The 13,345-nt window shown below is 39.2% G+C and overlaps 1 protein-coding gene across 3 annotated transcripts in view; it reads left to right on the forward strand.

The window, feature by feature from the left end:
• The window catches only part of LOC110102207 (tRNA 2'-phosphotransferase 1), a 22,150-nt gene extending 9,020 nt beyond the window's left edge, over positions 1 to 13,130 (forward strand). For 2 of the 3 annotated variants that reach the window (XM_020830428.2, XM_020830429.2), the window contains exons 5-8: positions 6,751 to 6,805; positions 6,887 to 7,009; positions 12,505 to 12,561; positions 12,653 to 13,130. In XM_020830428.2, the coding sequence (XP_020686087.1) occupies positions 6,751 to 6,805; positions 6,887 to 7,009; positions 12,505 to 12,561; positions 12,653 to 12,789 (372 nt within the window). In that variant the 3' untranslated portion in view covers positions 12,790 to 13,130. Of the gene's footprint in view, positions 1 to 6,750; positions 6,806 to 6,886; positions 7,010 to 9,509; positions 9,817 to 12,504; positions 12,562 to 12,652 lie in introns of those variants that run through there. The other variant, XM_028696493.1, reaches the window with a different exon arrangement.
• Positions 13,131 to 13,345: the final 215 nt, after the last annotated feature.

Raw genomic sequence — 13,345 nt, forward strand, 5'->3', positions numbered from 1 at the left:
AGGCGGCTGGATTCGTGCCTAGCCGCCATCTACTGACTCTCGACCTGGTTTCTTCTCCTCTTACTCAGGAAGTACATATTTTTCCTTTGGTTGTTTCTAGTTTTTTGGCTTTATGGCGCTGCATCTGCTTTCGTGATCCTGTTTTTTGTGGATCATCGTCTCTTCTTTTAAGGATGCTCTCTCTGAGTTCATCTCCTTCGCATAAAGGTTTACCTTCTCTTTGGATTTCCGAGGCGGAAATCCAATCTTTGGCTGCCCCTTTCGAATATGCTATGGTCGTAAAATTCCCTGGCAGAGCCCTCTCTTGATGTTATTAGGAGCTTCCTTTTTAAGCTTTAAACTTAATGGTGAAGTTTCGGTTACCTTCTGAATCGAAGGAATGTTTTGATTAAGCTTTTTAATGACTTAGATTACTGTAGAATTTTTGCTCAATAGATCGTATTTCGTGAGCAACTGTTTTATGAAATTGGTAAAATTGACTCCTAGCTTGATATTGAGACCGAATCCCCTGGTTATACCTATTTGGTCTCCCCCTAACCTCCGCCTCACCTGTTTGCCCCACGTATTTTGCATGTCTAGGTTTAATTTTTGGCAAACCTCTGAAAATTGATAATGCTACTAACACTGGATCACGTCCTTCAGTTGCTCGTGTTTGGTTGAGCTGGATGTGTCCAAACACGATACAGATAAAATCTAGATTGGTTCGGATAGTTCTGGTTGTCCAATATGTGATTTTTGAGGATTTCGGAATATTTGCTCATGTCTTGCTCTTGGGTCATTTAAGGCTAGATGTAAGATTCTTCATCCTAATCTTGATTCTACTATTTTGCCGAATCCTTTGGTTGTTGCTAGCGGGGTTCGACTGTTGGTTTTGATTATGCTAAAATTGATCCAGCTATTGTTCTTCCTATTGGTTCAGCCTGCTCAAAATGTGAATGACGTGGTTGAGGTTAATCCTGTTTAATGTGCCTTCCGGTTTTGACGAGTAAGAGCCATACATACCGACAACACAGCTCAAACATAACAGCTGGATCGCAAAGGGCACGAAAAACGTTTCTCATCCTTATACAAAAGTTACAGCTCCGGATAAAGATCCTTTAAGTCAGTAAACAAAATGAATCAATATTCCGCATAACGGAACAAAATTCCGACAACAGAAAAGTCGGTCAAATTATTCAATTTCCGTTAATGGAGAAAGGCGGAATGTGATCTACTTCTAAGTTCGGTCAACTTGTCTCAATGCTACTAGCTACGGACGGAAAACGGACGGAAGTCACCAAAAAGATGTCACTTTTCTTCTTTCCTTGATTCTCTCTCCGGGACTTTTCTCTCTCTTCAAAAAGATATTCATTCCAATAAACCCCATTGCAGGATCATCCTGGATGATCCCAAAATCATCCCAGGACAATTTGCTCTGGGCATGGCATTTCGTCCAGACGTAACCCCAGTTCGTCCATTAGGAACGAACTTCTATGCCAGAATTTTATTCACAACCATTGTACTTGACTCCCAGATGATCCAACTTTTCCTGGATGATCTGGAAGAAAACAACTTTCACAAAATCCATAAAATAATTTAATATAGAATGAGCTTTTTTATATTAAATTTTATTCCTAACTCCAAAAATTATACTCACATGAGAGGTTTTTTTTTCGCCTTTTAAGCCGCCTTTGTAATGCCCTAATTTGCCACTAAGAATGCAATTAGAATTTAAATATTTAGATCCATTTGGTCAATAAACATTATGAATAACAAAACATGAACTCTCTGCAAGCGTGACCATATTATGGGTGGGTGGGCAGATTATTGACCTCCATATATGAGAAAAAAATATAGTTTTTTTAAACATACCTCTATCAAATCCTACGGTGAAACCTCTTTACAGTTAAATCTCAACAACAACTATTAGTGCGCCGTCGATCTCATGCAAATGATTCATTTGCAAACTTCTTATAGCTTCACCAAATTGTTCTTCACGTCTTATTAAAAACACTCAACTAATAGCCCTTGACCTCTCTTCATGCATGTTTAAACCCCCTATTCATTAAATCACATACCCAACACCTCTTCCACTCAAAGCCTCTTAACTTATGCATCCATTTTCTTCCCAACCAAAATCACGCTGTGCCGAACCCAACCCATGAAGTCAGCCTCAAGACCCTTATCAAACACATAACAAAGCCTGCTTCCTATCGACACCAGTTGCACAATCCAGACACTACCACCATCTCTCTGCCCTTGCCTTGTTCAGAGATGTAAACCTTCCATCTAAATTCCCCCTAAAACAACACAGATGTTCCTCAAGACTTTAAATTAACCAATCCGACCTCACTTCACTTAATGAACCTCATGTGGATTCACGCAGTGCCACACGCCCCATTCATGCTATTCAGCTATCATGACAACCCAAACCTCACCTCTTCATACCCTAACAATGAGTTTGTTAGGGATGTTAAGCCCTATGAACTAGCCCAAGCTAACCAAAAAGGGGAGTGAATTTATAGTTTCAAAAATTCGTATAAACAAAAATTATAATCTTTTGAAATATTTTAAAAACATCAAATGCATATTGATCAGCCCACTAAAAATAAACGTGCGAAAATTAAAAATTGCTAGGGAATGTAATAAGAAGTGCACACTAGATTTATAGTGGTTTTGGTCAATTTGACCTCATCCACTCCCCGGAGCCCCTCCTCCATGTATTGACTAAACTCAGTGAGTTGAAAGTTCGTTCGCGGATGTTCAAGCCCTATGAACTTTAGTCCCAAGCTAACCAAGCAGGTGGGTGGGTGAAATTGGAAATATTTTAAAAATTCTTAAGACAAAGAAATAAATCTCAACACCAAATCACACCACAAAAAAAAAGACAAAAACGGAATTTAAAAGTTGCGGAAGCAAAAAATAAGCAACACAAGATTTATAGTGGTGTCGGTCGACTAGACCTACGTCCCACTCCTTGGAGCACCCCTCCAAGTATTGCGACTACCAACGTGACTCTCCTTTAGCCCCCACAGTCTAGGCGGGAGAAGCCCCACAAGAAACTCCTTTTGCCACCCCGGCAAGGCAGAGGAACCTACTCCTTTTTACTTCCTTCCTGGAGGCTCTGGCAGAGAACGCACAACGAAAAGCAAAAACTCTTACCGTCTACCGACCCTTCCACGGGACGAGAAACCCAGACGAAAGACAAGCAGGAGGCGATCCTTGAGCAACCCTTGTGAATCCCTCACAAGCTCCCCTCACAAGATCCTCTCTCTCTCCCTCTCTCTCTTCTTCTCAAGGTCTTCTCAGGTCAAGCAGCAGCCAAAAAAGCTCTCTTAAACGTTGAAGAAGAGTCTCTTTAAATTAGAAGCCAGCTCAAGAGTAAGCTCATTATTGCAAGTAGCCGACTTATCGTCCGCCGATATGGACTCGGCCTAGCCATTAGATATAATCAAAGAGATCGGCCAGATCATAGCCCTGGGGAACAGTCTTGGACGATTGAATTTGGCGTTGATCGTCCAGGCCTGATATCAGGATCGTCCTGGCCGATTCGTTTCAAATATAAGAGTTTAAATCGTCGCTGCAGCATTTAGCTCTCGGAACAGTCCTGGCCGATGTAATTCTGGCTTTGATCATCGCAAGGCCGTTCTCAGCATACGTCCTGACGATATGATCGTATCATCATCCTTAGATTACGCCCGATTTCCTTGATCAATTAAGCATAATTTGTAATTCGTCCAGGCCGGTCTGGAACGGCCTGGCGACCTAATTAAAATTCAGTATGCCTAAATTGTCTAAGGCGCCTATCTCTTTGGTCTATTTGAGCTTATCGTTCCGGTCGCGATACACGTATCGTCCAGGTCCGATAGTTTTAATGTCGGCTGCCTTAATAAAGAATCCTTAATTTAGACTTTCTGATTTTAAGCCATCGTCCCAGACGATATAAATATCGCTCGGGCCGATGTGGTGGCCAAATATAACAGAATTTCTAAGCTCTCAAGTGTGTGTGTGAAAGGGGTTACTTAGCATCAGTCTTTTTGATTATTACAAGAAGACTTCAAAAGGATGAAAATTAAAGTTACAGCTGACTCAACCCTAAACTTACTGGGATCCGGACTTTGGCTCTTCTCTCTTGATCGTGCGATCTTCGATTTCCTTGAAAAAGATTAGAAGCAACAAAGTAGTACAAGGAAAACAGAGTGTTGTGGCAATCATTCAAAACATACGACATGCCAAAAGTTAGATTGTAAACAATCTCCCCCTTTTTGATGATGGCAAACACAAGGTAGGTGAAAGATTCATTAAACACAGGCAAAGATTACAAAAATCCGAAGACTCAAATAATTTTTCCTACATCCTACTCCCCCTGTTGTCATCACAAGAAAGCAGGGCCAAGAAACACACGTAAAAAGACTAACAAGTACACTAAAAGACAGGAACACCACAACACAAATACAGACTAAAACAACGAGCCCGATCCAGATCATCAGAGGAGGTGGTGGATGGTGTCTGCTTGAAAAGTAGGTGGCAAGCTGAGGTGAACTGGCATTGAACCAGGTGATGTCCTGTCTGCCGCTGCTGCGCCTGAAAGTACGGAAAACGTCAAATACGGAGCTAAAATCTGCCTCAGTGATCGGTGTGTCATAGCGGCAATTTGCTCCTCTGTTAGTCGTTGCTCTCCTGAGGCAAACACTAGCGGCAAAACCTTAGGCCTCCCCAACGATCCAAATACTCTTCAATCAACTGTATCAAAGTGGTGTGACTGCTGGTGAAGAGGGACAGGCATCCGGAAACGGGTAGCAGGCACGGGAGCCACCATTCTCTCTAGCCCCCGACCTCGCCCATCTCCAGGGTAGGACTTAAGTACTATGACAGTTCAGTGAAGAGAATTGTTTGAGATAGTGAGGCAAAGTGACGGTCAGAATGTATGAGGCATATTGGAGGAGATTGTCATTTTGTTTCAAGGACATAGCCTATGATGTGTCTAAGGCTTAGATTGGGGCTTTCTCTGTATGGCCTGTCTGGTCATGCGAATTGTGGTAGGTGATCCAGAATAGCGAAAGAGCCTAGCGTTAGCGGCATTGAATTCCTCTTTGGGCCATAATGTAGAAAGTAGTGAGGGAACATTAGAGGGGTGATGTGAATCCCGGTCCCCGGCTTTGGGATATGGAATGTCGAAGGACATGTTGGATGCCTACATCTCTTGACCAAAGAGCTAGTTTCTCCAACATGGAATGTGTTATTTGTCTGACGAAGGAAGTGAATTCGCCGGCTTTGATAGACCAGTCAAAATTCAGGATCAGTGGTGTATTGGGGCAGGCTCTATCCCAGTGTTATGATTAGCCTGTGAGAAAATTCAACACAGTCCTGATATGTGATTTTCGACAGGGCCGTCGATTCACAGTAGGATGGTCATGAACTGCTGAAGGTAGGTTAAGCGATAGTTGGACAAAAAATATCAGTGAGAAGTCGGAAGAGAAAGGGAAAGGCGGAGTGGTATAAACAAGAGCAGGTTGTGGGCAAAAAGTCCATTACCGGGTATGAGAGATATGCTGATTGCATTATCCGGACAGCGCGGTGATCGCTACTCTCTTCAATTTGTACGCATTGATAGGCAGCCTGATCTTCAGCCTTCCCTGAATCGAGGGTTCTAGAGTCACGCGCTCAAAGAACTCCCTGATGTTTGACGAATACGTTTTCCCACCAGCCATTTGAGAGAGTGATAGCAAGAACACACAAAGAGTTTGAAGGAGGAGTGTGAGGTAATTAAAATGGCTGAAATTGGTTTGAATTTAAAGGTGGTAATGTGCTGTATGATTTCCTCTTTGCAAGTTTGTGAGGGGCTCGGGCCTGGTTACCTTCAATTACGTCCCCGCCTCCGTCCCTTGGAATTAGTGTCCGATTCGGAAATCCAATTTCTGTGCCTGTGCCCATGTGCAAACTCTGTTCCTATTGTGCGCTACAATAAGGTTGCGTGGTACAGGACCGATTTGGCAAAAAGGGCTGGTCCGAATCGTCCGGGTACCGTGTTCCCGTGTATTATAGCTGGTAATAACTATGCCGACTCCAGTGGTTGATATTGATGCGGATGCTCCGATGCCTAGGTGCTACTGTTAAATTTGCGCGAGATGAGAGGCACAGTTCGTAGCTCCATTCTCGCGATGCCCCCGAAGACCATGTCTACGCTCCCCTATCTCGGTGAATTGCTGATTTAGTTCATATTCTTTGGTATTGTCCGTAATTAAATAGCTACGCTTGCAAAACCAAAGCAGGATCTGTTCGAGTCATGTGGGCCGATTAGGTGTTACGTCGGGACGATGCACATATAAATTGATAAACTCATGCTGCTACTATATGCCAGATAACATGTATTTCTACGTATCTGATTGACGACTAGCCTTAATCGAAAGTTCTCTCTCGTGATCGGGAGAGGTAATTAACTATAGGTGCTTGCGCCTATAGGAAACCAGAACTCAGATCATAAAGTCCTCGCAAAATGAGGGCGAAATCTCTGGGTAGTGTCTTATCTAAAAACCCATCTGCCTTCCAAAATTTACCCCGGAACCTATCAGTTAAAACTCCCTCGCCGAATATAAAGAAGCGCGAGTGGAGGCCGGGGCCGAATTTTCGGAGCCCACACTTGTTGATAGATATTGTTATTTTACTCCGGTTTTGAGAAATGAGAAAGCTTTAGGGAGCTGACCGGCTTTTCATTGCGGTTCGGCCTGTAACATTAATCTAATTTGGGCCTTCTGAAACTCTTTTCTGTAGAATGTTACTTCTGAAAGTCTGTTAAAGCCCATACTATCAACGGATGAAGTACAAGGTAAAGTATGAAGAAAAAAAAAAAAATTGTAACCTTTATTCATCAATCCTATTGTTTTATACTAGTTGATCTGTGATGCAGTTTGTGTTCATGGAACTTACAAGAAGAACTTGGAATCTATTTTGCAATATGGTCTGAAGCGCATGGAAAGGCTGCATGTTCACTTTGCTAGTGGATTGCCTTTAGATGGAGAAGTAATTAGTGGTATGCTATCAAAAGACTGAACTGCTTAAATTTTATCTTATCTTATCTTACGATACACTGCATAAGTTTTTTTTACTTGATTTTAGAAGGGAAATCACCTCTTATGCAAAGATAGTTTGCATTATTTCGTGATTCTATTCTAATAAGGTTGATAATTATGCCTGAAACTTGTAACTTGACAAAACTCTATGTTTAATATACTCAAAATCAAAATCAAAATTTTTAAGATTTAAGACTTAGGGTGCGTTTGGGACGGCGGTACTGCTTCTTTACTTTATACAAAGTTATTAAATCATTGTTTGGGACATTGCAGTAGAACCACGGCAGAAAAAATTCGCGGCACCTAGTTGCTTCCCGCGACCATTCGCTATCTCCCGCGGTCCGCTGCTTTTGACAGAAAAATGACATAAATCCCGCTGCAAATATTCGCTACCGTTGTCCGAAGCCTTCAGCACCGCTTCCGACTACCACCGTCATCCACTCATCCTCCTCATGCTCATTCCTGAACGAAAAAAAAAAAGAGAAACAAAATGACGTAAATCCCGCCGCCGCCGCCGACGCCGGGAAGCTGCCGGATTCCTTGTGATAAAAGAGAGGTAATGGTGTCGAGGCCGGAGGAGGCGAGGGAGGCGAGGACGCTTCCGGTGGAGGAGAGGCTCTCCTTGCATGTGTCTTGGTTTCCAAGAGCGGCGGAGAGCCATGATCGGAGGTCGATGCGGTGGTCGCCGGTGCTGAAGTTGACGGCAGCGATGGTGGCTGCGCCGGACGACGAGAGGGACCATGATAGCTCGTCGGAGGAGAAGTCGAGGAGGTCGAGGCAGTCGGAGATGGCGGAGGTCTCCGCCGAAGGTGCCTGAGAAGGTGGAGACGATGGTGCTCACTTGCTGGATTTGGTTCAAGGTGGAGTGTAGTATGGAGAGAAAGTCGGCGGAGATGCTGGCGGCGGGGGAGGTCGGCGGAGGCGGCGGCAGATGCGGGGTCGATAAGGAGGGTGGTGGGACCAGGGAAAGTGAAGGGGATAGAAGGAGGAGGAAGAAGCAGAGGAAGTTGATAATGGCGGCCATAGAGGCTTGGGATCGATAGAGAAGAAGAGAGAAGTATGACGGAGAGGGTTTGGGGCAAAGGGAAGTGAAAAGGGCTTTATAAAGAAGTGTCGCCGTGTCGGCAGCTTAGCCATTAGTGCGCCATTACATATATCAGTAATTTTCAGGGTTGCTCGTGCTCGTAAGATCTAGCATTTCCTGAGCCAACTTTTCCATGTTGCTGAAGTTTTCACTGGTGCACCTGAAAAGTATGTGGTCTCGTAGTAGTGTATCAGTAATTTTCAGGGCGTTCTTGATGGGAAATATGGTAATACATTATAAAAAAATTATATTATGGTATTTAATAGGTATAAAATATTTCATAAAAATTGATACAAGTTTTTATTTAGAATACTTAGTTTATTAACATATAATATTTTTGAAAATTTTAACATTTACATCATTTTTTTTCATCTCAATATATAAGGATATAAAAGTAATTTATTCTTATACAACAACTTGACAGTTATACTTCCCAAACAAAATGTACTGCTTTCTGTACATACGCACTCTTAAAGATGGCTTTTTTTTTTGAAGAAAAATGCCTCAAATAACATTGAAGAAAATAAGAAACTATTACAAAGTAAAAAGCTCAAACTATTGATTCCTCCTTTAATATAGACATAAATAAAGGAGGAATCTTATTGAAACTAACATCATCCCAAATAAAAGGAGATAAGATACCATAGTTAGCACATAAGTCCGCTAACTTATTACAATTTATATCAACACAATTGAAGATAACATTATTAAATTCCTCAAAAATATGAATGTTTGCATACCTTGTTTCACCATTCTTCTTGACTTCCTTCAAGAGCTTTATGATATTGATATTATCACCCTCTATGATGATTCCCTTGTATTTAAACATCCAATCCTTTAGCATTTCCTTTATAGATTGAGTGGTCAAAAATTCCAAAGACGATATGTCCCAATGAGTGTATGGTTTTCCAAATGCTAGAAGAAATCTACCTTTATGATCACGAAACACTCCTCCAATTCCGGCTTTGTATGAAGGTAGTAATGAAGCATCAACATTGACTTTGAGCCAATCGGGTGGAGGGGGATGCCAATGAGGATTAGACAACCTATAAGGTTGGTTAACATCCCATATACCCGAGATACTATGATTCCCAAGATTTACGAATGAAGCAAAACCAATTGCTTTGGAAGCAATGCTAAGAGGGCTATCCTCCTTCCCATTATGAATGAAGCTATTCCTTGATTTCCATGTGAAATATACCACCGAGCAATAAAGATTGATCATGAAAGGAGATTGAGAAGACAAATGATTACAACAACCTTGTAAAGAATGGAAATCATAAAAAACAAATCCCCATTCCTTAATATGTTTCAGAACTTCTTGCAGTTTATTACAATTAGTTACAATATGATCTATATCTTCTTTTGCATTGCAGCTCCTTGGGCATTGGTTGTCCCTGATTAATCTCCTGCGTTCAAGAAAATCACAAGTGGGAAGAGCATTGTTGAAAATTCTCCACCAAAGGGATTCCACTTTTGGGTTTAGTCTAGCTTTCTTCAACCATATCCAGAATTCATTCGGTTCATCATGTTTAACCGATAATTCAAAGACCATAGAAGATATAGATTTTCCATTGTAATTAAACAACAATTCCATACAATCTTTACTTGAACTGTTTGGGACAATGTTCTGTTGTATAAGATTGATCAAGTCTTTTCCCAAAAATCTTTTCATGTTTTCTATATCCCAGCTTCCATTAAGTAGAAAATTTGAAACAGTGAAACTACTGCAGTCAATAGGAGCAATGAAGGTTGGCCATTCAGCAATGCTCTTATAAAAAATCCATATGTCATTAACCACATCAACGTCTGTTCCATTGCTCAGCTTCCATCTGATGAAAGGCCTAATAGATTTGCCACCCAATCTGATGATTTTCCATGCCGGTGATCCAGATTTTTTGCTGTCCAGGTTCTCCAACAACTTCCCGTATTTAGGAAAAAATACTTTATAGATAAAGGATTCTTTATCATTCAAGTATTTCCAAGCAATTTTTGATCTTGAAGGACCAACTTTAGTAGAACAAGAGTGAAGTGATCTACCTCCCCATTTGGTAGGCAAGCACATGGTTTGCCAATTAACATAATGAATGCCTTTTCTACCATTTGATTTGTTCCACAAAAAACTTCTACAAATTTTACCTTCAGATGGAGAAGTAATTAGTGGTATGCTATCAAAAGACTGAACTGCTTAAATTTTATCCTATCTTATCTTACGATACACTGCATAAGTTTCTTTTACTTGATTTTAGAAGGGAAATCACCTCTTATGCAAAGATAGTTTGCATTATTTCGTGATTCTATTCTAATAAGGTTGATAATTATGCCTGAAACTTGTAACTTGACAAAACTCTATGTTTAATATACTCAAAATCAAAATCAATTTTTTAAGATTTAAGACTTAAAGATGGCTTGCTCGAATATATTTCAACTGAAAATTGATTCAATATATGATATATGATGTATGCATTTTTAAACACACATAAAAATTCATATATTCATGAATATGTAACAAATAAATAGTTTGCAGGAGGATTTATGTATTATATTATATTATATTGTGTATTATAACTTTGTAAATAAATATTAAATACATAAATATGGGTATTAATTTTGATTAGTAACTCAATATATATATATAATAGTCTTGACTTAGACTATCTTGCTCGAACTAGACTAGACAATGTCCGTACATTCTAATGAACAATACTAATTTTATTTTCACTTAAAGTTGTGGCAGGGACAATCATAATGTTATTAAACTATCAAAACCCCACAATATACTATCATATTTTTATGATTCTCTGGTCAGCCAAAGATGTTAATTTCCCTTTTTATTTTGGAAGGTGGATGTTTTTTCCCTGCCTATGTTTCTTTATTGTGCGGCCCTTAGACTTCATTTCTCTTCTATAAAATTACCGTTCTTCTTAACTTTCATTGCAAAGTTTCCTGGTGCAGCATGTGCCTACAACTCACTAATCAAATGAAATACGAATAACACATTGGGGATCTTTGCATCTCCTATCCAAATTTATTTTATTGTATTTATTAGTTGTAAAATAATTTCTTGGGTGATTTCTCCTCACAACAAATGTCAAAAAAATATGTCAACTTTTGGCTTAAGTTTAGACAAGAACTTTAAACAATAGAAATATAAAAACTTAACCATTAAAGATAAATGTGAAGACAAAATTGTGTTCCTTGTACTGGCTAAAGGTTTGAAGGGATCTTTGGATGATGTATCTTAGCAATTAACTCTATCAACGTTATTTTGTTGTACGAAAATCTATGTTTTGGAGTTGTTGCTTTGCCTCTTGCATTACTTTAGATATGAATACAGAATATTTATTCTGCATTCTGTAATAATTTGTAATGTAGTATTATTTCTTTTAAAAAGAGAAGAGGCATATCTAGCGTATGAGATTCCCACTAATGTAATATTTGGTGTGAGATTTATATGTACATCACTAATTGACAAATGACTGTTAAGAGTACAATATATTAGTTGGTGCATCTCTTGCAGATTTTTTATGGATGATCCATTTATGGGCATGCATTTGAACACGATGGGTGACTAAATTATAGACACCATCACACCCATGGATCTGTGGTTGCTGGACCTTTGGCTATAAAGCTTTAGCTATGCCTTCTCAATTATTCTGTGTTTTTAGAGTAATTGGTTGTGGTAAGTGATCTTAATTCAATTTGGTATTTGTACACAAGTCTTGGGTTTATATCCCTAGTAGTGCAATTGATCATTTAATGGGAATGGACGAAGACTGGCAAGAGGATAGGGTAATAGTTGTAGTGTCCTATAGGCCTACATTTGACCGGTCACGGATCTACATTTGACTACTAAATCATGGGCTTTGTGACACAACCATGGGTCTAAGGGCAGTTGGACCTCTGGCTATAAAGCTTTAGTTTCGCCTTTCATAGTAATGTGTGCTTTTCATGATTTGAATCAACGTAACATTTCTTGGCATTTATTATGTTTGTAGCATGCATTTTTTCAATTGTACCTCTAAAATCATAGCATTCAAAAGTCCAATGCACGATGCTGTCATGGGATTGTCAATTAAAAGATTACATAGATGGACCATTACAATGAGAACTACCCTTGATGTTATATATTGCACCTTAAACATTGCCATCAAATATATGTTTCATTTGGGACAGTTTTTTTACTGTTTTTTAAAATAAATTTTTAGCATAAAAATTTGTAGTTCATGAAAGTTTTGTGCTAGAAAGTTGCTTTAAAAAACAGTAAGAAAGTCGTCCCAAATAAAACCAAAGCTTCATCTCCAATTATTATATATCTTATATCGTGTCCTTGTAAACCTTACGAAATTTCGATGTCAACTTTTTCTCAAGGTATGCGAAGAGATGTCAATATTTTGATCTTCTTGGACTTAAGAAAGGCATTGCAAGGTAGGAATGCTATGTACAGTATTGCTAATACTTTCTTAGTTCATTTTAAACCAAAGGAATTCCAATCTATGACATACTTTTTACTTCTCAGATGGAATGAAATTTTATATTTCGGATAACAAAGTTATCCTGACCGAGGGGTTTGATGGCGTAGTTCCGACGGAGTATTTTGAGAAGATAGAAACTTGGCCGTGGAGACAAAGCATACCCTTGCAACAAAAATTCTGAGGTAATGTGCCTTTTTATTTTTGTTTATAAGCTGTAAGGCCTAGCATATATCTGTTGGACTCCAACTAGCTCATCAAAATCGTAGCCATTGAGTGAAATAGAAATCCAGCGAGCAAAGAATAATCCTGCTATGTATTTAAAGTTGCTTTTCAAAGAATATGTAAAAGCTGTACTTCATGTGGACTCTTGTTGTTCTTCGAACTATCACAGCATTTGTTACAGAAGCTGTGCTAATTAAAGTTTTGAATATTCTACAGGGATTTCATTTTTACCGTTGTAATTCGTTCACATTTTGTTCAGTGCTAATAATTGTTTAATAAAGAATGTTTGGAGTTTTTGAAGTATTGTTGTTGATGCCATGAGCAATTCCTTGATTGAGTTTATAATCGATTAGTCTGCCTCCTTTTGTTAAACCATTGCTTTTTTTTTTTCAGAATGGAGAGGGTAAAGGAAATGAAACAAAATCCCTATATATATATATATATAATTTTAAATTAACACATTATATATAGTCCGTATGGATTCTAAGAAAGTAATATGTGATACAAAGAATTTA

Source organism: Dendrobium catenatum, unplaced genomic scaffold, assembly GCF_001605985.2.
Source record: "Dendrobium catenatum unplaced genomic scaffold, ASM160598v2 fragScaff_scaffold_747, whole genome shotgun sequence".
NCBI classification, from domain to species: Eukaryota; Viridiplantae; Streptophyta; class Magnoliopsida; order Asparagales; family Orchidaceae; genus Dendrobium; species Dendrobium catenatum.